The 24,594-nt window shown below is 38.7% G+C and overlaps 1 protein-coding gene across 5 annotated transcripts in view; it reads left to right on the top strand.

Annotated features, from left to right (window-relative positions):
• apc (APC regulator of WNT signaling pathway) overlaps window positions 1-24,594 on the top strand; it is a 177,809-nt gene that overhangs the window by 138,395 nt on the left and 14,820 nt on the right. For 4 of the 5 annotated variants that reach the window (XM_048526851.2, XM_048526850.2, XM_048526853.2 and 1 more), the window contains 7 exons: window positions 3,351-3,459; window positions 6,418-6,531; window positions 6,972-7,055; window positions 9,714-9,821; window positions 12,031-12,153; window positions 20,317-20,695; window positions 23,523-23,618. In XM_048526851.2, coding sequence (XP_048382808.1) covers window positions 3,351-3,459; window positions 6,418-6,531; window positions 6,972-7,055; window positions 9,714-9,821; window positions 12,031-12,153; window positions 20,317-20,695; window positions 23,523-23,618 — 1,013 coding nt within the window. The remainder of the gene's footprint in view (window positions 1-3,350; window positions 3,460-6,417; window positions 6,532-6,971; window positions 7,056-9,713; window positions 9,822-12,030; window positions 12,154-20,316; window positions 20,696-23,522; window positions 23,619-24,594) is intronic. The other variant, XM_059644691.1, reaches the window with a different exon arrangement.

Raw genomic sequence — 24,594 nt, 5'->3', positions numbered from 1 at the left:
CCTTGTGCTGCCGCCCTACGCTGGCCGCGATGCATGCGAACCTGCAGTGGTGAATGACATCTCTTCAGAGAACCTTTTTGTTACAATAAGCAACATTTTTATTTAGACAAATGAATTCAGATGCTTGAATTTGAACAGAATTAAGTAGCTAACTCCTTTAATTGGGCTATTTTATTTGATTAAAGGATCAGTTCTAAAGGGCGGCACGGTGGCTCAGTGGTTAACACTGCAGCCTCACAGTGCCAGGGACCCTTGGTTCGATTCCACCCTTGGGTGACTGTCTGTGTGAAGTTTGCACATTCTGCCCGTGCCTGCGTGGGTTTCCTCTGGGTGCTCCAGTTTCCTCCCACAGTCCAAAGATGTGCCGGTTAGGTGGATTGGCCATGCTAAATTGCCCGTAGTGTTCAGGGGTGTGTGGATTATAGAGGGATGGGTCTGGGTGGGATGCTTCAAGTGGCGGTGTGGACTTGTTGGGCCAAAGGGCCTGCTTCCACACTGCAGGGAATCTAATCTAATCTAAAGTGACATTAATTCTGAAAACTGAACTTAATTTCCACTTTGAGCCAAATTTCCAACAATAGTCAGTGACTCACTTGGGCTTTGTCTCAATCTGCTGCAGTCCCACAATGACTCTGTGCTTCTTACTCTTGTACATTTCAATAAGGTCACCCTTCATTCCTCTAAGCTCTAATGAATAAAGACCTAACCCATTCAATTGTTGTTAATATTCAACCCCATTCATCCTAGGAATCAGCCTAGTAAATCTCTTTTGAACTGCCTCCAGTTCCAATATATCTTTTCCAGGGAAATTCGGTGATGGTAACATCATTGAATGTCAAGGGGCTGTGGTTCGATTATCTCTTATTGGAGATTGTCATTGCCAGGCATTTGTGTCGTGCGAATGTTACTTGCCACTTGTCAGCTCTAGCATGGATATTGTCGATATTGTATTTGAACACCGACTACTTTGGTATCTGAGGAGACACGGATAGGGCGGAACATTGTGCAATCATCGGCAAACACTTCCCCACTTCTGACCTTATGATGGAGGGGAGGTCATTGATGAAGATGATTGGGCCTGGAACACTATCCTGATGGACACCTGCAGCAATGTCCTGGAGCTGAGATGACAGACTTCTAACAACTGAAACCATCTTCCTATGTGGCAGGCATGACTCCAACCAGTGGAGTGTTTGCCCCCAGTGCCCACTAATTCCAGTTTTGCTAGGATTGCTTAGTACTACACTACAGCTATTTTGCTGAACATCAGAGGAACCATATCAAGCAGTTCAAGTTTTGAGAAGTGGTTTGAAAATAAGACATATCATTCAGAATCAAAAACCTGCATTTATAAGCCTATCCTTGCCATAAAAAAAGTCTGAAGTTTATTCAGAAGAATGTGGAAAGACAAAAATTGACTCAAAATAAGGGATGTTAGAAGGGGTGACTTAAATCTTGGTCAGAGTTTATTTATTGAGAGTCTTAAAAGAGTTTAGGCTTTAAACTCCAGAGCTTAGGACTTTAGAAAGTTGAAGACGGGAAGGAAGAATGGGAATTTTAATTTTGAAGACTTGAGAGACAAGTGACAATTGTGCACCTGATTTTGAAATTTGGAACAATCAAGTTTGGAAAAGACAAAGCCATGGATGAGGATTTTGACAGCAGATTGCTAGAGCAGTGACAGAGATGTAAGTAATGTTATGTGGATGAAAATTGGCCTCCTTTCATAATGAACAAGAAAGAGAGTTGAACGTTAATTTTGGGCTCAAATAAAACACCAAAATTGCCAACATCCTTGAGCTGTGATGTGGCAAGAAACGGGATCTGTTTTGAATTGTGCAGAGTGTGAGAACAATGCCAACATCTTTTGAAAGTAGGAAGTTACGCCTGATCTGGATGTGGATACCAGATAATTTGACAACGATAATTTAGTGTTATGTAGATCCCTTTAATGTAGTAAAAAGTATCGGGTTCTGCCGGGGCTACTCAGCTCTTGACTTTATCACAATCTTGGTTCAAACATGGGAGAAAGAGCTGAACTCCATGGCTGGGGTGAAACTGACTGCCCTTGACATCAAGGCCACATTTGACTGAATGAAATCAAGGAACCCTGGCAAAACTAGGTTCAATGGAATTATGGGGTAAACTTACCACTGGTTGGAATCATACTTGGCATGAAGCATGGTTGTGGTTGTTGGAAGTAAGTCATTTCAATTCCAAACAACTTTGAAGGAGTTACTCAGGTTCATGTCCAAAGCAGAAGTTGTTTTATCAATTACCGTTCCCTCCATCAAATGATCAGAGGTGGGAATGTTCACATGATTGCATAATGTTCAGCACCATTAGTAGTGATTCAGATACTGAAGCAGTCCGAGGTAATATGCACTAAGACCTGTGACGAGACATTTGTGTCATCCAAGAGGCAATGACTGTTGCAATAAAAGAGAATTTAACAATCATCCCTTAACATTTTAATCACATTAGTATGCTGAATCCCTTGCTATCAGTATATCTGAACTGGAAGAAACAAAATCCCAGGACTTCACAAGTAATACCAAAGTCTGACATCAAGCTTCTCAAACTGATATTAGACTCGTGATCAAAAGCTTGATCGAAGTTTAAGAATTATTAAGGATTACTTACAGGAGGAGAACATGATAGAGAGGCAGAGGAGGTATGAAGCACAGAGATATTGAAAAGGTTGAGACAGGTGATGAAGCTAAGTAGCAATAGTGTATTTGTGAAACCAGACGAATGTGGGAGAAATTGGTTAGCACCATCCTCTTGGCACAAACTGGGTTCAGGGTCCAAGGCTAAATCTAAAGAAGACATGATTTCCTCTCAACATTAAGATGTTTGACCCATGGGTGCCTGCGATGTATCCACTGACAGTTTGTTGTCAAAGCAGTGATCGGGTTTGTGTAATGCAGAGGATGTGGAGGCTGGTGATTAGGAAACGGCTAGGCAGAAATTGATGGTCTTTGGCACTTTGGCAGGCAGTCGTTATTGCGCTTCAATTGATCTGACTTTGTTTACTTAGTAATTAGACTTTGTGTTCATAGTTCGCTCACCTAGGAATCATATGCAGCTAACAGGCTTCATGAAGAACAATATAAATATGTCAAAAATTTTTAAAAATGCAAAAAATCAGTGCACTATCCATTTCATGGCATAGAACTGAAGTCTTTGCAACATAGCCTGATGTTTAAATGCATTTTGGAAGACCATGAGAGAATTACTGCGGAAAATAGATGAATTGCATCCATGAGCAGACTAATATCTTGCGTGATTTGTTTACATGTTCCTTATGTAAGTGCACTGTAATTTTACGGTTTCTGTTTGCTTGCAAGGTCTTTACTACTTGCTGAGATTGAAAAGGAAGAGAAGGAAAAGGATTGGTACTATGCACAACTTCAAAATCTCACCAAGAGGATTGATAATCTCCCTCTCACAGAAAATGTAAGTTAAGTTGAATTTCTGATTTTGTCTGGGGGGGACGCACGGTGGCTCAGTGGCTATCAATCTGTCAGTGCTCCCTTTATAGTGCCAGGGACTCGGGTTCATTTCCACCCTCAGGCGACTGTCTGTGTGGAGTTTGCACATTCTCTATGTCTGCGTGGGTTTCCTCCCATAGTCCAAAGACGTGCATGTTAGGTGCATTGGCCATGCTAAGTTGTCCATAGTGTTCAGGGATGCGTAGATTATGGGGGATAGGTCTGGGTGTGGTGCTGTCATTGTTGGTGTGGACTTGTTGGGCTAAAGGGCCTGTTTTCACACTCTAGGGATTCCATGATTCTATCATCATTCTTGATTATGTTGATGGGAACATGTAATTTTGTAGAATTTCTCTTGTTATTAGATAAATAATCTTATCTGTAATCTTTTACATTTATTTTTATTTATGCTCATGGGATCTGGTCTTCACTGGCAATGGCCCATTTCTTGTTGAACTTAATTTATGCTTAAGGTGCAACCTTCATCTACTGTAGTCAGCATAGTGAAGGTTTACCCACATGAGTAATTTAGGGAGCTCCAAAATTTAGACTGAACACTGGCAGGTAGAATTTAAGGAAAACACAAAAGATGTTTTATCAGTACATTTAAGAGGAAGGAAAGGGTAGAAATGTACATGGTAACTTTGTGCAGATGCTGATGATTTTGGCAGGGCTCTAAATGAGTGCTTTGGCTTTACAAAGGAGAGAGATCATGCAGGCATTTTAGTTAAGCGTAGGGAAATGTCGCCGACAATAAGTATAAGCCAAGAGGAAGTGCTGGAGAGAGTAACATCCAAAATCACTCAGGCCAGATGAATTGTATTCCCAAGCTGTTTTAGTAACCCATAGGGAAAACAGCGAGTGCACTGAAGACCATTTTCCAGTCCTCATTAGGTACAGACATGGTACTGAGTCATTTGATGTATACCATTGTTTAATAAGGATATGAGGGATAGGCTAAATGATTATAGGGCAATCAGTCTGACCCAAGTGGTGGGCACACCATTGGAATCACCGCTTGTTTATGTTTGACCAAGGCTTGAATGAGATCTGGAACTGAATGATTCCCACAGAACGTATGAATATTGGTGAACGAGTTATCGGTGAGTCAGTGCTCTGATCGTTGTTGTTGACACACCATTTCTTTAATGAAGAACATGCTAATGAGCCTCTTTCTGGCCAGATTGAATTTGTCTTCATTTTTGAGGTGATATCCAAACTATTTTCCACTTTTAAATGAATGCCAGCACTGCATGTGGACTAGAATGACCTGGCCGGAAGAAAGAGTCAGTTCTGGAGCCCAAGTATTGTCGGTGGAGCCTGTAGGCTTTAATGTGTCCAGTGTCTTATTCATTTCTGGATATGACATGGGATTTATTATATTGGTTCAAGACTGGCTTCTGTGATGCTGAGAACCTCAGGAGAGAGGTAGAAGTGGATAATGTACTAGATAATTTTTGCCTTCAAACATTCTCAATGTTCACGAGTTGATTTTCTGCTTTTACTGTAAAGGTACTACTAAAGGTATGTGCTGCCATGAAATGACATTTTGAGGTTGAATGTAATTAAGTTTCCCATAAAACCCACTGGTGCTCAGTTTTGAATTGCTAGATCTTTTCCATTGGCCAAGCAACATGATGGAAGATGTCCTCTTTGTGAAAACATTCACCTTCATAAAAACAGGTTGTTAGGATTTGTAAACATTATTAGCTTAAATGTCTTTAGAATGTTGTTATGGAGGATGACAGCAGCAAAAATGTATGATTCTGATTTACCAGACATGAGGAGGGAAGAGCAAAAAGGTAGTATTGGTCAAAGAGAGATTCCAAAGAGCTTATTGCACCCAATATGTAGGCAGGTTTTAGAGAGAGCATTCTGAATGAGAGTCGGCAATCACTTGAAATTATTTTTGCTGAAGAAGTAGGGCCTTGGGTAGTGCCGTAGAACAGAAGGACCTAGAAGTTCCGGTACATGATTCTTCGAAATTTCCGTCACATATAGATAGGGTGGTTAAAAAGGTGTTTAACAAGCTTGCCTTCATTGCTCAGCCATTTGAATATAGGAATTGGGAAGACATGTTAAGGTTGTACAGAACATTGGTGAGGCCTCTTCTGAAGTACTGTCTCTAATTCTGGCTGCCAACTTACTGGAAGGATATTATTATGCTGGAGAGGTTTCAGAAGAGATTTATCAGGCTGTTGCTGGGTATGGTAAGTTTGACTTACGGCAGGATTGACTGGGAGATTTTTTCTAGGAGGTTGAGAGATGACCTTAGAAGTTTATAAAATCATGAGGGGTATTGATAGGGTTAATGGTAAGTGTCTTTTCCCTAAGTTGGGGCATTTCAAGACTGGGGCACATTTTTGCGGTAAGAGGAGAGAGATTTTAATAAAAGACATGAAGGGCAAATTGTTTACACAGAGGATGCTTCATGTAAACTTCCAGAGGAAGTGGTGGATATGGACACAATTACAGCATTTAGGTGACATTTGGATGGATGCATGAATAGGAAAGGTTTGGAAGGATATAGCAGGCAGGTGGGACTAATTTAGTTTGGGATTATGTTTGGTCCACCCAGTCAGCAAATTGTAAGTGTCAGAATGCATTTTTGCTGTTGTAATCCTCTATTGCAACATTCTAAAGAAGTTCAAGCTAATAATGTTTACAAATCCTAATAGCCAGCATTTACGAAGATGAATGTTTTCAGTCAGCAAGGAATAGTTGGACCAAAGGGTCAGTTTGTGTGCGGTATGTCTCTTATGACTCTGTTAGTAAAGCATGACAGACACAGAAGAGAAATGGATGTGTGCAACACCTCAGCCAGTTTCAAAGATGGGAGAGGTGAAACCAGATCAGTTACCTCCCTGTATTATCATTATAATATTTAAATTATAATTGTATTGATTTTGTCATCTTTGGATAGTTTTCTGTGCAGACAGACATGACTAGGAGACAGTTGGAGTATGAAGCACGGCAAATTCGATCTGCAATGGAAGAACAACTGGGAACCTGCCAGGATATGGAGAAGCGAGCTCAGGTAGTATCATAGCAATTTCAGGATATATTGTTACACCTACATATGGAATAACGTAAATGTTAAATGTCTCAAGAAAATAATAGTGCTGGAAAATAATAGATTTGATCTTTATGCTGCAAGGATGAATAGAATAGTTTGTTTATTTGTATCATTTAGCCTCTGGAATATAATTTTAAATGAAAATCTCAAGATAAATTGTCAATCTACTAGAAAGAAAAGGGAGTTGGTATTGCTTAAAGTTCAAATTTTTTTTTGATTAAAATAAACATCAATTTTAAACTTTAATTTGTTGGAAGGGGTATTGTGGCAGTTCTATAAACATGGTAAAGTTTGTTTTTCTCCAATTAAGAATAAAACACGCAAAACAGAAAATTTGTAGTCATGCAGTTTTAACCAGCTAGGCAAAGTTTCTTTTTCTAACTTTAGTTCATCCTGTGCAGATGAGAGTAGTCCGAATTCAGCAAATTGAGAAGGATATGCTTCGTTTGCGACAGCACTTACAGTCCCAAGCAACGGAAACTGAGGTCATTATGTTTTTTTAATCATTTATTTAGCATTTAAATTATGATTTGGTTCTGATTGCATGGTTCACTTTAAACATCAAACTTGGAGAAAGTTAGTTTTCCTTCTATAAATAATTATGTCAGAACTTTGTACTCGTCAGTTAGGCGATCAGCGTGAAACTACAAGGCTTCCGGATCACTACATTTTTGAAACTTGTTTTTTGCTTCAAATGTTTACTTAATGTATCAATTATATTTTTAAAATGAAGCTAACATGTTCGAAGGAAATTTTGTTTCTATTTCAAAGAGACAAAACGCTGAAAACTTTCCTAACCACTACCAGTATTTACGTTGAATCTGTGCCATCTTGAGCCTAACTTGTGGCATTTATGCAATAGTTTATCAAATGCAATTTAGTTTTCAGATCTCAACATTTTTTAAGAATACTAGACTTAAGTGTTGTGATTGTTTACTCTATCTCAAAAACAAAGTTTACCGTGTTGGAGTGCTGTCTGATTCAAACATCGAGTTAATTAGAACTGGAAACCTAAACCATAATGGTGGAACAAGGATAACAAGGTGGAGAGCTGGATAAACACAGCAGGTCAAGCAGCATCAGAGAACCAGGAAGGCTGACGTTTCGGGATTCATTAACCCAACTGAAGAGGCCGAAGTACAGCATCTAGCTCACACTACAATGAAGTGTTGATTGTGTTCCAGTGTTGAAGGTGCCATTTATTGAATGTGGCACTAAACTGAGGCTTTAATGCCCTCTCAGACAGATGTCAAAAGTGACTGAAACTTTTTTTTTCTGGTGGAACAAGGAGCCAGGCTTGTAAAAGGATAATTTCGCTCTGATGTCAGGAGCTGCTTCACACAGAGTAATTTCAGGGAAGGAAAAGTACTCTACAAGTTGATTTACTGGGATGATGGGCAGAAGAATAAGAGGGCTTCGGTATAGTTTCAGGTGACCTGCTCTCCTGGAAAGTGCAATTTACCAATATTGGATGATGACATGTTTGGATTTACTTTTATAATTCCCACTATTGAAAAGTCTATCAAAATTCACAATCTGGAGTTACAAATGAACCATGTCCACTTGAGCTCAGTATTGGAGGACTACCAGTACTTTTGGAAATACTGCTCAATATAGCCAACAGGAGAAGTTTGAGAGAAATTTGCAAGACCGGGTAGAGTTCAGTCTAAGCACTGGATTTATCAAGATCTAATTTTAGCCACAGCAGGAAATGGAAATTAATTTTTGACTTTTTTTTTCTAATTGATATGGTCAGATCTTAAGTCCAATAATATGAATCTGTTTGATGTTTTAAAACATGCTAACTAAAGAAAATGCTGTACTAAGTGTCTGTATTTTTCAATGAACACTGAAACGTAACATTTAAACACTGCTGAAGGCTTTCGAATAATGCAGTCTCCTCTTGGAATAGCACAGTTTTAAATTATTTGATAAGACAGTGATTTTTTTAAACCAATATTTTCAACTGTTTTCATTTTTTTCAAATGTATCATAAGCATTTCCTGTTTATAGAAATATAGCCTTTCTCATGTTTTCGAAAGGTTTGCAGTTATTTAATGAACGGTCCAGCTGTACATTCACAAGAATCTCTTGGAGTTTTGTTGCTAGCTGACATGTGCCTGAATAGGTCTATAGAATTGGAGATCCACCTGTTAAATATTCAAGAGGTAACAAGGTGTAAAACTGGATGAACACAGCAGGCCAAGCAGCATCAGGGGAGCAGGAAAGCTGACGTTTTGAGCCTAGTCCCTCCTTCCGAAATGTTAAATATTCAAATTCATTTTGGCTCCAGCTTTATTTAAAAAAAACACTGCACGTATTTTCTTGGACCTCTGGTTGTCCCAATGTGCTTTAGAACCAACAAAGCATTTTCTGAGATGGAGTAACTGTTATCACTTTTGACATTTGTCCAAGAGGGCATTAAAGCTTCAGTTTAGTGCTACATTCAATAAACAGCATCTTCAACACTGAAACACACTCAACACTTCACTGTAGTGTGAGCTAACTGCTGTACTTGGGCCTCTTCAGCTGAGTTAATGAATCCATCATGGCTGTCGCAGGAAGTAGTGAATACCTTTAATTATGACATTGAATATGTTTTTCACTTGAATTTGTAGCATTTTTAAAATTTTAGGCATGTAGTGCTCCTAATTGACAACTGCTCCCAAAATAGACTTTTAAGAACATATCTTTTCAATGTCAGCTGTCTAAAATGAGTGCACTAAATAGGAGTGTTTCTGTCTACCCTGAAGCTATTTAACTATATCTATTATGTGAGACATTCAAGGAGTAGGAGCTTATTGGCAATAGATTTTTCAGGATGTTTTTCACGTGATCAAATGCTCTCAGAACTGCTTTGTGTATTCTCATCCATTCCCAGAGGACTTTTTTTTTTACATCCTGTCATTTTAACAGCACAGCCAGTCAGCATCGTAGCTTTTGTGATACATCATTAGATCTCTGTGGACGTGCAGTATTTTCATCAAATCATGTCACTGAGCAGGGTGGTGCTTGCTGCTGACCTCAACGGATAAGTCATAAAATGCAAGCACAGTTCCATTGTAGAGTTGCAGCTAGGCAAGTTTAAACATTCCTCATACTTCAATATTCTGAATTTACTGTCATGATTATTTGTTAAACAGAAATCCTCACAAAGTAAACGTGAACAAACGGCATCACATGATGCAGAACGACAGAGTGACTGTCAGGAAACAAGAGAAGCCAGTATGGGTACAACAGGGATTGGGCAGGTAAGGAGATTCAGTTTTGCACCAATTAAGAAAATTATCAGTTCGATGGATATCACTTGGTAATGGGTTTTTGCATGTATTGTTTGTGCCTCTTGCCCCACCCCTCTTTCTTTACCAAAGCCCCCTGCCCCCGAAGTAAATTTTCTCTGATATCTACTTTGTTTATTATATTTCAGAATATTCAGCATTAGAAAGATGAGTAACAATGAAGATCTAACTCCTTGAGTTTAGATGTGTGGAACAAACATTGATCAGAAATGAGTGGTGGCTTGATGAACATTTGTAGTACAGTACATTTCATGCTTGTGTCTAATGTTTAGTTAACATAATCCTTAATTGCTATCAATCTTTATCTCTCGAAATGGTCTGTTGAAATACTCCTGTCAAAGAACCATATAGCATTGGCAAAGAAAAATTTATTTGCGTTAGAAAATGAAGTGAAATGCTGTAGGAATGTGAAGTAAGAGCCATGTATCATGTTGATTTTGCTTTATATTCCAACTGAGAAATTATGGCCTAGATTTTCTGATAGTCAGACAATTGTTTCTGCAGCATGGATAGGAGTTATGAATGGGGACCCTATGGAATCCCCATGTAGCAGACACTGAGGGGATTGTCTGGAAAATTGAAGATTATGCTGGGCAATGCCCCTGAGCCTGGAACCGTCTGAAAGTATCCACTTAAATTAGAAAATGTGGAGGATTCAGCTACAGTTAAGTCAAGTGTTATTCAGGAAATGTTAGACTATTGAAATTTTTCTGATGAAGGGTTTTGGCCTGAAACGTCAGCTTTCCTCCTCCTAAGATGCTGCTGGGCCTTCTGTGTTCATCCAGCTCCAACCTTGTTATCTTAGACTATTGAAAACCTACTCTAACTCATGGGTAACTGTTCAACTGACCCAGCCCCAATTTATCACAAAACCTCAACTACACTTCCCCAGGCCCCTTACAAGCCCTCAGTTGACACTTGCCCTCTATCTTAGGACCTGACACCCTACTCACAGGTCCCAGCACCCCCACTCTTACCTTCAGGATCTAAAAACTCCATGCCTCCTGACTCTCTGCAACCACCAGAATATGACATCTCCTGTACTCCCTGCCACTGGACCCAATGACTATCCCCAAGATCTGGCAACATCTCCGTCACCAGATTAGATATCTCTCACTCTTGTCAGGACCCGAGACATTCTTCTCTATGGCTGGACCCAGGACACACTTCCCCACTGCCATTATTATATATCATGTGGTTTTCTACTTGTATCCAGGAACTTGGAGTCAAAATAGAATGGTCAAGGAGAAGGCAAGCTTGTGACCTGTCTTGCAGCTTTGGCTTCTTTACAAGACTGTTTATTACCTATTATACCCAATACTGTAATACCTGATGATCAGAGATATATCAAACTCTGATTTTACCTTTACATTATCGAAGCACTATTTTGTCCATCTGCTTCTCTCAATTGTCTCATCTCATCAACTCTGCCCACATTCTGCTACTTCTACCTAGCACAGTGCAGTTCCATGACATCATGACAAGGTTGTTTTAGGGCTCTAAAACTCTTGCACAATTTGCTGCTTCAGTATCTGAGATGTTGTGAATTTTGTTCAACATTGTGCAGTTATTTGCATACATCTCTAACATCATCATGGTGATATTGATGAAACAGCTGAAGCTAGTTTGACATAGGACACTACCCTGAATAACTCCTGCCATGATGTCCTGGAACTGTGGTGACTTACCTCCTGCAGTCACAGCTATCTTCTTTGGTGCTACCCCTGCTTAATAGGAAGCCCCATTGGGTACTGAAAATTAATCTCAACTTGTCACTCTCAAAAAATGATGATATGGTTCCTACAAAGCAAGGAATGATATAAGAGACAGTAGGAACTGCCAATGCTGGAGTGTGAGATAACAAGGTGTAGAGCTGGATGAACACAACAGGCCAGGCAGCATCAGAGGAGCAGGAAAGCTGATGTTTTGGGTCTCAACCCTTCTACAGAAATGACATAGCACTTGAACATTTGTCTCAATTATTTCTTTCTCTAATTTCAGTAATTAAAATGGTGCCAAATTGTGGCGACTTATACATACCTCACTACATTTTCTTAAATACAAGTGACAATAAAGTGCTGTTTTGTTCTATTTATTTCGTAGCATTTCACAAACAATATTTTGTCAAACTCAACACTTCAAATTCTGTCTTCTGTTTTAGGATTCAGGATCAAGAGTTGAACAAGACGCTGCTAATGTGACAAGCTGCAGTAATTCCTACTCAGTTCCTAGAAGATTGACAAGCCACCTGGGTACCAAGGTAACCGAAGATTCCAGACTACAGGTTGCTACACTGCATTTTTCTAATATATCCATTTTAACAATGCTTTGGCTGTTTTAGCAGTATAGCTTCTTTTTCATTAATGCATGCATGTTGTATTCTTTACTGTGTCCTTTGAAAACATTTACAAAAATTACCTGATCTCAATCTGAAATTTGGACATTCGTCTGAATGTTATTTATTCTGGCAATATTTTGTCATTTTGATTCGAATTCCAACTGCTGAAGCAGCAATGCTTGCTTTTCTGTACTGGGTTTGTGGGCTTTAAATGTTTGAATTTGTTTCCTTAAAGGTTGTTTACAGTGTAATTGCATATTTAATCAAGAAGTGAGTACAGTATCAGTAAATAGGACTAAACATCTAAACTGTAAACATTTAGATACATACGATTAAGTATTGAAATTTGTTTGATGTAATAATATTGTACAGATAATACTTACCTTGACATACGACTTCCACATATTTGGAATTTGGGAAGGTGGTGGAAAGTGATAATGTCATTGGACTAGTAATCCAGAAAGCCAGTCTAATGTTTTGGAGAAATGCGGCGTTGCAGGTGATGCAATTTTCAATTTAATTTAAAAGGTTTGAGTTTAGAAGCCAGCCTAACAGTGGATGTTAATCACTGTCGTTTGTTATGAAAACCTGTCTGGTTCACTAATGATTTTAAAGGAATGAAATTTGCTGTCCCTACTTGGTCTGACCTATATGTGACTCCAGACCTATCGCAATGTGATTGCCCTCTGAGTAATTAGGGACAGGCAATAAATGCTGGCCTAGTTAGCAAAGGCCACTTCCCATGAATTATTAAAGAAAAGTTGCTCCTATAGCATATTGACTTCCTAATCAGAAATGTTGAGAATGTTGAATACTGTTGAAACTGCCCTGAATTAGTAAAAGCACAGATTATAATATTATACTGCATTGCTTCACATAGAAGTGAAATTATTGAATTTGCCTCAAAATGTCCAATTTAGAGGATTCAGATCAGATTCTCAAATGCTGACTACCAAGTGATTTTTTACAAATTATGTGGAGTGGAATTGGGAAACCATGGGTCTGAAGTTCTTTGATTTTTAAATGAATAAAATAAAGCAGTAATGGAGATGGGAGGCGGGGAGTCAGAATTCTCTGAGCTGCTTACTCTGTAATATGTGGCAGTTTATACTGGGGAAAGCCTGAGATGGATATCCTGCTTTTCATGGCTTTGTTCCTGACCTTTAAAGATGGTAGTATCTGTGGTGGCAGACTCATATTGGCAGCATATTTACTTTGAAAATCGAGTGCATGATCATGTTCAAGTTTATATGGTTTAGTTGTCCAGTATTTTTCTGGGGGGGAGAACTAATTAAGTCAGATAGTGATAAAAATATTTTCATAAGCCAGAGCTGTACAGCATGGAAACAGACCCTTCAGTCCAACTTGTCCATGCAGACCAAATATCCGAAATAAATTTAGTCCCATTTGCTAGCATTTGGCCCAAATCCCTCTGAGCCCTACCTATTCATGTACCCATCCAGATGCCTTTTAAATTTTTGTAATTGTACAAGCCACCATCACTTCCTCTGGCCCGCACTACCCTCTGCATGAAAAAGATCATCATTAGGTCCCTTTTAAACCTTGCCTCTGTCACCTTAAACCTGTGCTGTCTAGTTTTGGACTCTTCCTCCTCTTCCTCCTCCTCCTCTTCCTCCTCCTCCTCCTCCTCCTCTCCCTCCTCCTCCTCCTCTCCCTCCTCCTCCTCCTCTCCCTCCTCCTCCTCCTCTCCCTCCTCCTCCTCCTTTCCCTCCTCCTCCTCCACCCCCCCTATCACCACCACCACCACGAACTTACCCTATCCATGCCCCTCATGATTTTATAAACTTCTATAAGGTCACCCCCTCAACTTGTGATGCTCCAGGAAAATAGCCCCAGCCTATTCAGCCTTTCTCTGTAGCTCAAACCCTCCAAACTTGGCATCATCCTTCCAAATCTTTACTGAACCGTTCCAAGTTTCACAACATCCTTACAATAGCAGAGAGACCAGAATTTTACACAGTATTCCAAAAGTGGCCAAACTAATGTCATGCACAGCCACAACATGATCTCCCAGCTTCTATACTCAGTGCACTGACCAATAAAGGCAGGCATACCAAATGCCTTCTTCACTATCCTATCTACCTGTGACTCCATTTTCAAGGAACTATGAACCTGCACTCCAAGGTCTCTTTATCCAGCAACACTCCTTAAGACCTTACCCTTAAGTGTTTAAGTATACCTAGTCATACTGAATAGAAAATTAAATTCTGAATATTACCCACATGTGGATGATTCTGAAAACAAAATGCTTTGCAAAAGAAAATTTCGGGCTCACCTGAAATTAATTTACATGAAATTATGATTTCTCTAAATTTCAATTTGACTAATTCATCAGTTGGTTAAGATTATTTCTTGTAATTCTAATATATCTAACTACTAAGTGAGGAATAGAGTTAGCAGAGGAGGCATTTTACTCTATTGAGAAAGACTGTAAGAAGGATCTATCATTTGTGACTCACTAAGAAATTTCATAACGGTATTAAAAGCCCGACTAGACAGGGTAAGCGTGTAGAGTATGTTCCCAATGAATCTGGAATCCAGAACCTGGGCCATTGTTTAATAATACAGGGTATGTCATTTAGGACTGAGATGAGAAGAAATTTTTAAACCAGCCTGTGAAATTCTCTGCCACAAAGTGGGCGAGGCCAAAACATTTGAATGTTTTCAAGAAGACATTAGATATAGTTCATAGGGCTAAAGGGTTTAAAGGGTATTGGGGAGAAAACAGGAACATGGTACTGAGTGGAATAATCAATATTGAATGGCAGAGCAAGTTAAAAGAACGAATGGCCTACTCCTGCTCCCATTTACTATGTTCCCATGTGAATTGAAAGAGAATGTATGAATCGCAGTGTAAGATACAAAAAGCAGATGAGAAATAGTAGAAAAGCAAGGGCGAAAAGGAGGAACTTCACATAATGTTCAAGAGAAAAGTACTTGGGATACTAATAGCTCTAAAAGCTTCTGAGTCATTTGGATCTGCTAGCCTGCATCCTAGGGTGTTGAAGAAAGTGTGCAGAGACAGTGGATAGATTGGCTTCAATCTTCCAATCTTCACTAAATTCTGGAAAGGTCTCAGCTGGCTGGAAAACTACAAATGTACCAACTCTATTCAAAAAGGGGTGAGACAAAAATGGAGAACTTTAGGCACGTTAGCTTAACATCTGTCATGGGAATATGCTTGATTCCATCATTAAGAATCCGTTCTGAGGAAGGGTCACTGGACCCGAAATGTTAACTCTGTTTTCTGCTTCACAGATGCAGCCATACCTGCTGAGCTTTTCCAGAAACTTTGTTTTTGTTCCTGATTTACAGCATCTACAGTTCTTTTGTCTTTATTAAGAATTCAGTGGATATTTGTAAAATTGTAATACAATTATGCAGAGCTGCATGGTTTAGTAGAAAGGATGTTATACTATCTTGGGGTTCTTCAAGGATGTAACAAGTTAGGTGAATAAAGATCAGTCAGTACATGTTTGGATTTTCAAAAAGCTCTTAATATGGTGCCTCATAAATGGTTACTACCATGCTTGGGAAACAAATTAATGTGGATAGAAGATTGGTAACTACAAGAAACATTAGATAACCCAATGTGGAGCTGGAGGAATATCGCAGGCCAGGCAGCATTGGCAAAGCAGGCAAGTTGACGTTTTGGGTCAGAACCCTTCTTCAGAAAAATGGGATATTTTCAAAATGTCAAATTGAGTGTATTGTAGCCAAATTTCTAGACAACTGGAAGAAAGAAAGGAAAGGAAATTTTGAGGAAGATATAAAAAAGGATAAAGTGTATGCAAAACTTTGGCAGATGGAGTGTAATGTGGGGAAAATTAGGCTTTGTACTCTGCCAGGAAGAATAGAAAAGCAGAATATTACGGAAATGGAAATGAACTGCAGAATGCTGCAGTAGAGAGATCTGGATATACACAACTCGCAAAAGGTCTGAATGTAGCAAGTGGGGTGTGGAGTATAAAAACAGCAAAGCCTTGTTACTAGTAACAAAAACAAAGTTGCTGGAAAAGCTCAGCAGGTCAGGTAGCATCTGTGAAGAAAAGAAACAGAGGTAACATTTCGGGTCCCATGACCTTTTCTGAGAATGGTCTTGTTACTGTTGCACAGGGCATTGACGGAGCCATATCCAGAGTAGTTTTAGTCTTAAGGAAGGATATATTTGCATTAGAGGCAGTTCATAGAAGTTTACTAGGGTGATTTCTGGGATAAAGGTATTCTCTTATGAGGAATTGTTGTGCAAATTGGGCCTTCATTCATTGGAGTTTGGAAGAATGAGATTTGATCTTGGGGGAACAGTGGATTCTTAGACTGAGAGAGTTGATATCTCAAAGTTGTTTTCCCTAATGGGGAAATCTAGAAATAGGGTCAAATTTTCAAAACAAGAGGTCTCCCATTTAAGGTGCTGATAAGGAATTTCTTCTCTTAAAAGGCTATAATGGGAACATAAGAAAGAAGAGCAGGTTATTCAGTCCAGTGAAACTGTCTTAAATTTCCACATCTGCAGGAAAAAAACTGTACCTTGAGTTTCCTCGAAGTCAAAGCTGTTTTACTGGAATATGATGAGAAAAGAAATTCAACTTGATACAGTGAATTTTCTGTAGAATGCAGTCACACTTCAGACTATAGTGCAGATGTAGAAAGAGTGTGACTGTCTATTAGCAGAATACAGAGACAAAGAAAAGATAGAAAAATTGATACCACAGACACTGATCTTATCCAGCAAGTACAGTATACTACAAGCTACCTGCAAGAAAGAAGACTACCAGGATGCTAAACGTGGCACTAGCGTATGAAGAAGTCAAAGACAAAAGCAGAATAGGAAAACTTTGCCATTGATGTTAGGAAATTTGAGCGTTAAGGGAATAGATACAAGCCTGTGTTATGGCTAATTGTTTTGAAGAATATACTAAGCAAAAATAAGCACACAACTGTGGCTGCTGGAAATCCAAAACGTAAACAGAAATAACTGGAGAAACTCAGCAGGTCTGGCTAGACTGAAGGGTCACTGGCCCTGAAGTATTGACTCTACTTCCTGTCCACAGATGCTAACAGACCTGAGTTTCTCCAGCTGTTTGTTTCTGTTCTGGAGGGTAAATTGCTGTAATAATAAAAGAAAAGGAACGGTAGGGTTGTTAACGAAAGCACAAAATCAACCTTCAGGTGAGAACAACTGAAAGGAAAAATCTTGAATAGTTATTTTGTTTCGGTATTCACAAGAGAAGCTAATAAGATGGGCCTGAAGTAAGAAATCAAAGAAATTTAAGATGGAAGGTAAGGAGATAATTGATAAATTAATCGATATTGTGGCGATGAAGCCTCTAGTCTAGTTTGATTTGTATCCCTTCACACTAGAAAAAGTTAGGAAAAAGAATAGCAGAAGCATATATGTGTGTAATAATTTATTAGAAAATGTAGTACGACTAAAAGTCTGAAAGCTAACATTGTTGTTTCAGTATTATTTGTAAAGCAAGGAAGAACAAGTAAAATCTGTAGATATTTATGCTTTATAACAGTGGTAGGAAAGATAGTGGCACCTTGTCATAAGGCCTCAATGGAAAAGCAACTAGAACCCAAAAATAGAATTATCGGTAAGAATTTCAGAAGGGATGTCATGTTTGATCAAACTTACCACATTTTTGAAGAGATGGTAGAAAGTGTAGATGAGTGCTGTACTATATGTAATGTGCTTTGACTTTCAAAAGACATAAGTAACATCAGAATGTGTAGATTCAGAGCATATCACGTTATAGCATTATATCAATAACGAGCTGGCTGCAAAAGTGTTAAGGGTAGCTATCCAGACTGCGAAGTTGTGTTCTACAGGGATCAATACTGGGAGCACTGATGTTCATATATTCCTAGTTGGATTTGGAAATTGGAGATAAAGTTTTAGAATTTGTAGATGACATCAAATTGCTAAATATAATTAATATTGAGGAAGAATACAACAAAATACAAACCCAAAAAGATGATGGGTCAATTTAAAAAGCAAAATCATAGGGTTAATTTCTGAAAGGATAGCTTAGATATGTAGGGTTCTTGTGGCTTAGTGGTAGTGTCTTTACCTCTTGATCAGAAAGTTGGGTTTAAATCCCACCTGCTCAGGTGTATTGTAACATGTCGAAACAGTTTGATTAAAAAGAATTAGAATTGAAGAGAGGGGCATTAAGTTAAATTTAGTTCACCCACACTTGGAATATTTTGCATGTTTCTGTTTTCATTTAGAAGCATTGAAGCAAGTGCAAAAAAATTGCAGAAATCAAAGGATGACATTCCAGATAGAGCTGAGTAGGGTCTTTTGTATATAAAAGAGACAGCTGCAGGGTGCTCTGTTCGATGGCTTTAAGATAATGAAAGGGTTGATGTAATTGAAAGGGAAGAAATATAGATGTTCAGAAAATGTTTGCACATCTGGGGAGTCCAAACTAGAGGCCATAATACCTAAGATGATCAGTAAAATGGCCAGAAGGGTTTCAGGAGGAACCTGTGTCCAAAGAATGTGGAATATGTTGCTACATGATTGAAGCAAATGGCATAGGTTTATTCAATAAGCAGCTAGGAAACAAGGGGAGAAATTAAAAGATGAGTAAATGAGCATAAATGCCAGAAGAAACAAATTTCTGCACTGTGTAATTTTAATCCAGCTGTTCAGATGTGTTAGATCTACCTACTGAAGTAGGTGGAATTTGAACCCAAATTTTCTCACTTTGATATGGGGACACTGCCACTGTACCACAAGAGCCTTCCTGTGTGCCATGTAGATATTTTCAATCAGCTTGTTCTGGCGCACCCCTCAGTCTTTTGGCCCAGAATTAAGTTTACTACACTGCACCACGAGAGCCCTTAAAGTAACTGCAACTGGACTCAAACCTGCAATCATCTGATAATCACACCAAGGTTAGACACTTTATTCATTAGGTCACACCACTATTCAAGCCACATTTTGTGAACTAGTAAACTTCTATTAGGGTAGATACTTCTAATTAACTTGTTCAGACTCTTGTGACTCACAGGGTTGTTTGGACTTGAACCTTGGCTTTGTGGCCAAAAGGTAGGGACACTACCTGTGTGTTACAAGAGTCCAAAGACACTGTTCAGACGTTGTTGCACACCTCTGGAGCAAGTGGGGCTTGTGCTCATGTCTCTGTCTCGGAGTTAGGGATACTACCACTGTACCCTTAAAATGTTTGTTTGTTTATTAATTATTTTTAAATCAACCTGTTCGGAGATGATATTACATACTTCTGGAGCAGGTGGAACTTGAACCTGGGATGTCCTGGCTCAGAGATAGGGAGATCACAAATGCACCAGAAGAATCCGAAGACCCCCTTCTAGATGTTTTCCAATCAACCTTTTCAGCCATGTTACTACAAGTCATGCAGTCAGCAAGACTTGAACTGGGGTCTTCTGGCCCAGAAATAGGGATGCTGTCACTATGCTGCAAGAGCTCGAAAGACCTCCTTTTGTGCCCTATGTATTTTAGGACATGTTAGACTTATTAGCTGTTAATGAGCAATTAATTGGGTAGGTCGGAATATCCCTGCTCAACGCATGAAATCTGTGAATTTACTCATTCAGCATACTACAGGCTGGAAAGTTGATAAATCTGTAGTATATTAAGTACATACTATAAAATATAGAGTGCAGGGTGCTTCTGGCAGAGTGGTAATGTCCATACCTCTAAGCTAGGAGGCTTGGGTTCAAATCTGACCTGCTCCAGAGATTTGTGATAACATCTCTGAATAGGTTAATTAGAAATTAGCTAAAATATCTACCAAAAAGCAATTAATTAATTCTATTTTAAATGAATTTGGTTCTGATGTTATCCAATTATGATATCATTTCTAACAATGGAGTACAAGCAGTCGGATAGATGTAATTTATTATCCTGACACAGTTGAATCAGTGAGAATTTTCCCATTCCACATCTGCCAAGGTAGAAATGACTTCTGTATCAAATTAAACGTCTTTAAACAGGGTATAATTTTTGTCAACGTTTCTGTAGTTAGACTTCACATCATTAATTGTTTGTCCTATGATATGAATAAAATTTAACCTTTTGATTCACTTGGGCTATAGGTGGAAATGGTATATTCGCTGCTGTCAATGCTTGGTACACACGACAAGGATGATATGTCTCGAACTTTGCTAGCAATGTCTAGTTCTCAGGACAGCTGTATAGCTATGCGTCAATCTGGTTGTCTTCCACTGCTGATACAGCTTTTGCACGGCAATGATAAAGACTCTGTGCTGCTAGGCAATTCACGTGGCAGCAAGGAGGCCCGTGCGCGGGCTAGTGCTGCACTGCACAATATCATCCATTCACAGCCAGATGACAAGAGAGGAAGACGGGAGACCCGTGTTCTTCATCTACTAGAACAAATCCGTGCTTACTGTGAGACATGCTGGGAATGGCAGGAAGCACATGAGCGAGGTGTGGATCAAGACAAAAATCCAAGTATGACATTTTCTTTACAGTGTAATGTGTTAGTTTCTTTCTGCATCTTTTTCTTAAAAGAAGTAGCCTTTAATAAGCAAAGTAATGTAGATAAGTTCTGCATTTTAAATTCTTTGATTATAATATAGTTGGTAAGCAAATATTTGTGGCAACTACTTTTAAGTGTTTATTGAATTGAGTTCATAAATTAATAATAGTTCATAATTAAAGTTTTTTTCAGTATGATAGCCTGAAGAATTTTATCTATCTTTTATAATCGATTGTCCTTTCAGCCTGTTCTGCCTGGGATACTGCTACTGGCATAAGGGAAAGCATTATACAGATATCATGTTTGTCTCCCAATATAGGTAGAAAAATGTTCTAGTATTTGACAGATTTAAACAAAAGTATTCTCAGTGGGGAAGTGAAACTCTAAAGAAAGCATGTTATTGACTCTGCTCAGTATGCCATCCACACCAAAGCAAATGATCCCTCTCCAAATGCAGCCGTTACACCTTCATATTGTGAAACCATCCTTAAAGTGATCCTTGACAGCCAGCTTTGGCTATTCCTGGTAGCTAGTTATATTTTAGTATGTGTACAGTCATCGTTAGCAGTAAGTTAGATCTTTGGTGTGTAGGTCACACAGCACAAAGAAGGACCATTCTGTCCACCCAGTCAGCTCTGATCAAAAACATGTACCATCAAAAACGGAGAGGTCCAGGAAGGGGAGAGAGGTATCAGAGATGGTCTAGCTGAACTTAAGGTTGGGATGGAAGATTTTGGTGAAGTGAATGAACTATTCAAGCTCCTCGTGGGAGCATGAAGCGGCACTGATAGAGTCATCAATATAGCAGAAGAAGAGGTGGGGTTTAGGGCCAAACATGGGCCCAAGCTAAGCTTGCCTCTTTATAGGTTACATGGAACAATACCTCTTCCTCAGTTGCACTGGCCCTAAACCCCACCTCTCCCTCCGTTACATTGTCATCTTCCAAAACTTTATAAATTCTAGAACACTAACGGCAGATTGGAGGGTGACAAATGTGGCTTACCCCAGTTTTAAAAAGCAGAGAGGGAATTCCAGACCAGCTTAGCCTGACATCTGTGTAGTTGGGAAAATGCTCCAGTCTGTTCTAAAGAATGTGATAATAGGATACTGAAAAAGTACTAATAGGATTATACAAAGTCATTGTGGATTTATGAAATGGAAATCATATTTGACAACCTGGAGTCTTTTGAGGATGTTGCTAGTAGAACAGATAAAGCAGAATGATTGGTTATGGTGTTATTTGGATTTTGAGAAAGTATATTTGGATTCTGATAAATTTCACAAGGTTAATGTGCAAAATTAAAGCAAATAATATTGTTTCCTGTCTTTTAACTGATTCTCAATCTATGGCAGTATATGACTACCAGAGTGTGGGAATAAATGGATCATTTTTGAAGTGGAAGGCAGTGACAAATGAGAAACCCCAAGGATCAGTGTTTGACCTCAAATATTCACAAAATATCTGAATGATTTAGACAAGGAAATCAAATGTAACATTTCCAAATTTGTTGTTGCTAGATGGGGTTGTTGGAGTTGAGGATGAAAAGAGGCTTCAAAGCAATTTAGATACATTGAATGAGTTTGCAAATGCACGGCAGATGTAGTATAGCATCCATTAATGTGAAATTGCCCACTTTAGTAGCAAAACAGAATGGCAGAATATTATTTAAATGATTTGGGAACATGCTAAAATGGGGGAAAATATCTTTACCATCAAGGGTGTGCAATAAATGTTCATTAAACTGATTCCTGGGATGACAGGTTTGTTCTCTCAGGAGAGATGGGGTTAATAGGCCTGCATTAATGGGAGCTTAGAAGAATGAAGGGGTAAAAATTCTGATGGCTGGACAGTGTATATGCAGGAAATCTGTTCCACCCTGGACAGAGGGATCCAGAACAAAGGGTCACAGACTCTGGATAAGGAGTAAACCATTTTGAACTATGTCAAGGCGAAATTATTAACTTAGATGGTGTTGAACTGTGAAATTCTCTATGACAGAAACATGTGGAGGCCAAGTGAGTGAATATATTTTAAAAATTGCCAGACCTTTGGAGGCTAAAGGTGTCAATAGATATAGTGAGAGTGTGGAAATATGAGATTAGCTGTGATTTTCTTGAATAGTGGAGTGGAATCAATTGGTTAAATAGCCACTCTTATCTTCTATGTTTAGGATTTTACCTAGTTCTACCATAAAAGTGTAGTTTATTTTCTGCCCCACATAGTTAATTCTTCAGTTAAGTATTGCCATATATGCTCATTTAGTTAGTAAGATTTTGTTTTAGAATGATAAACTGTTTGAATACAAAGAGCCTATTGGGTGATTGTTTTTATTTTGCTGTGACAACCTCTAAACAGATATTGAGATTTAAGTGTTAAGCTTCTTTAACTGTGTGTATATTAGGCTGTTTTTGTTTAAAATGGTAAAAATGTTGCATGTCTCGTCCTTGTTTTTACATTTGTGTGCTCACGAGCCAGTTAAAGTGAGTGGATTGACCAACGTGTGAGTGAACAATAACAACCAAATATGTAGTCTAATTTTAAAATTTTGACCGAATCTCTGCACTGGTATATGGTGTGTCAAGCAAAAGATTTGTTTCAACTACTTATTAAATAACAAAAAAAGTAACATTTTTGTCTGGCCTTTAGATTGTCATTGTTTGCTAAGATTGATTTTAATTAACCACATTGAATTCTAAAGTTCATGTTTGGAAGATGTATTATAATGAAGTAATGAAAATAGAATATTTATCAATTTGAATTGCCTCCTTTTGCTTTGTATATCCATTGTGCTGTTACAGTGCCATCTCCAGTGGAGCACCAGATCTGCCCTGCAGTTTGCGTACTTATGAAGCTTTCGTTTGACGAGGAACACAGACATGCAATGAATGAACTAGGTGAACAATGCAGCCTTGTTATCTAGATTGGAAAGTTTGTGTCATATTATGTACATGCATTCAAAATTTAACTGCAGCAGAACTGATGTGAATCACTTGAGGTCTTTGACAAGAAAAGAATTGTAGTGTCTCTGAAATGTGATCCCTTTTGTTGGTCTCCAAATCAGTGTGATTGGATCTCTACTTGATCTCTAATATTAATTTGGAATGATTGTGGCAGGAATGGGGGAGTTGATGATGGGGAGACGGAAAGAGAAAATGGAACTGTAAGAATGGAGTCATACCTCACAGAAAGCATCTTAAGTTAATGTGAGGAAATAACAGAAACAGAGTTGTAGAGTCTTGCAGCACAGAAACAGACCCTTCATTCCAACTACTCTACAACGACCATGTTCCCAAACTAAACTGGTCCCACCTGCCAGCATATGGCCCATATCCCTCCAAACCTTTCTTATTCATGTACTTATCCAAATGTACTTTAAACATTGTCACTGTACATGCATCCACCACTTTCTCTGGCAGTTCATTTCACACATGAATCAATTTCTGCATTTTAAAAAAAATTGCCCCTCATGTTCTTTTTAAATCTTTTTCCTCTCACCTTAAAAATATGCCCCCTAGTTTTGAACTCCCCCAAATTAGGGAAATCATGCCCCACATAACTTTATAAACCTCTATGATGTCATGCCTCAACCTCCTACACTTAGTTGAAAAAAAACAGTCCCAGCATATCCAGTCTACTTTTATAACACAAACCCTCCAGAAAATTGTGAAATGATGGTGAAAATTATGCAGTCTGCTATCTAGAAATTCAAACTGCAGCACAAGAGTGAATTGTCATTGTCAAAGTAGGAAGCAACAAACCTAAAAGATTAACACATGAAGGTTATGATTTGTGACCTGCTCCTGATGGTTATTAATATGGTAAAGGGGCAGCCTTGTTTATTTAACTGGACTCTTTTATATTGATATAAAG

Source organism: Stegostoma tigrinum, chromosome 3 (assembly GCF_030684315.1).
Source record: "Stegostoma tigrinum isolate sSteTig4 chromosome 3, sSteTig4.hap1, whole genome shotgun sequence".
NCBI lineage: Eukaryota > Metazoa > Chordata > Chondrichthyes > Orectolobiformes > Stegostomatidae > Stegostoma > Stegostoma tigrinum.
The sequence above is the reverse complement of the archived record's forward strand: the minus strand, read 5'-3'. Positions and strand labels throughout refer to the sequence as shown.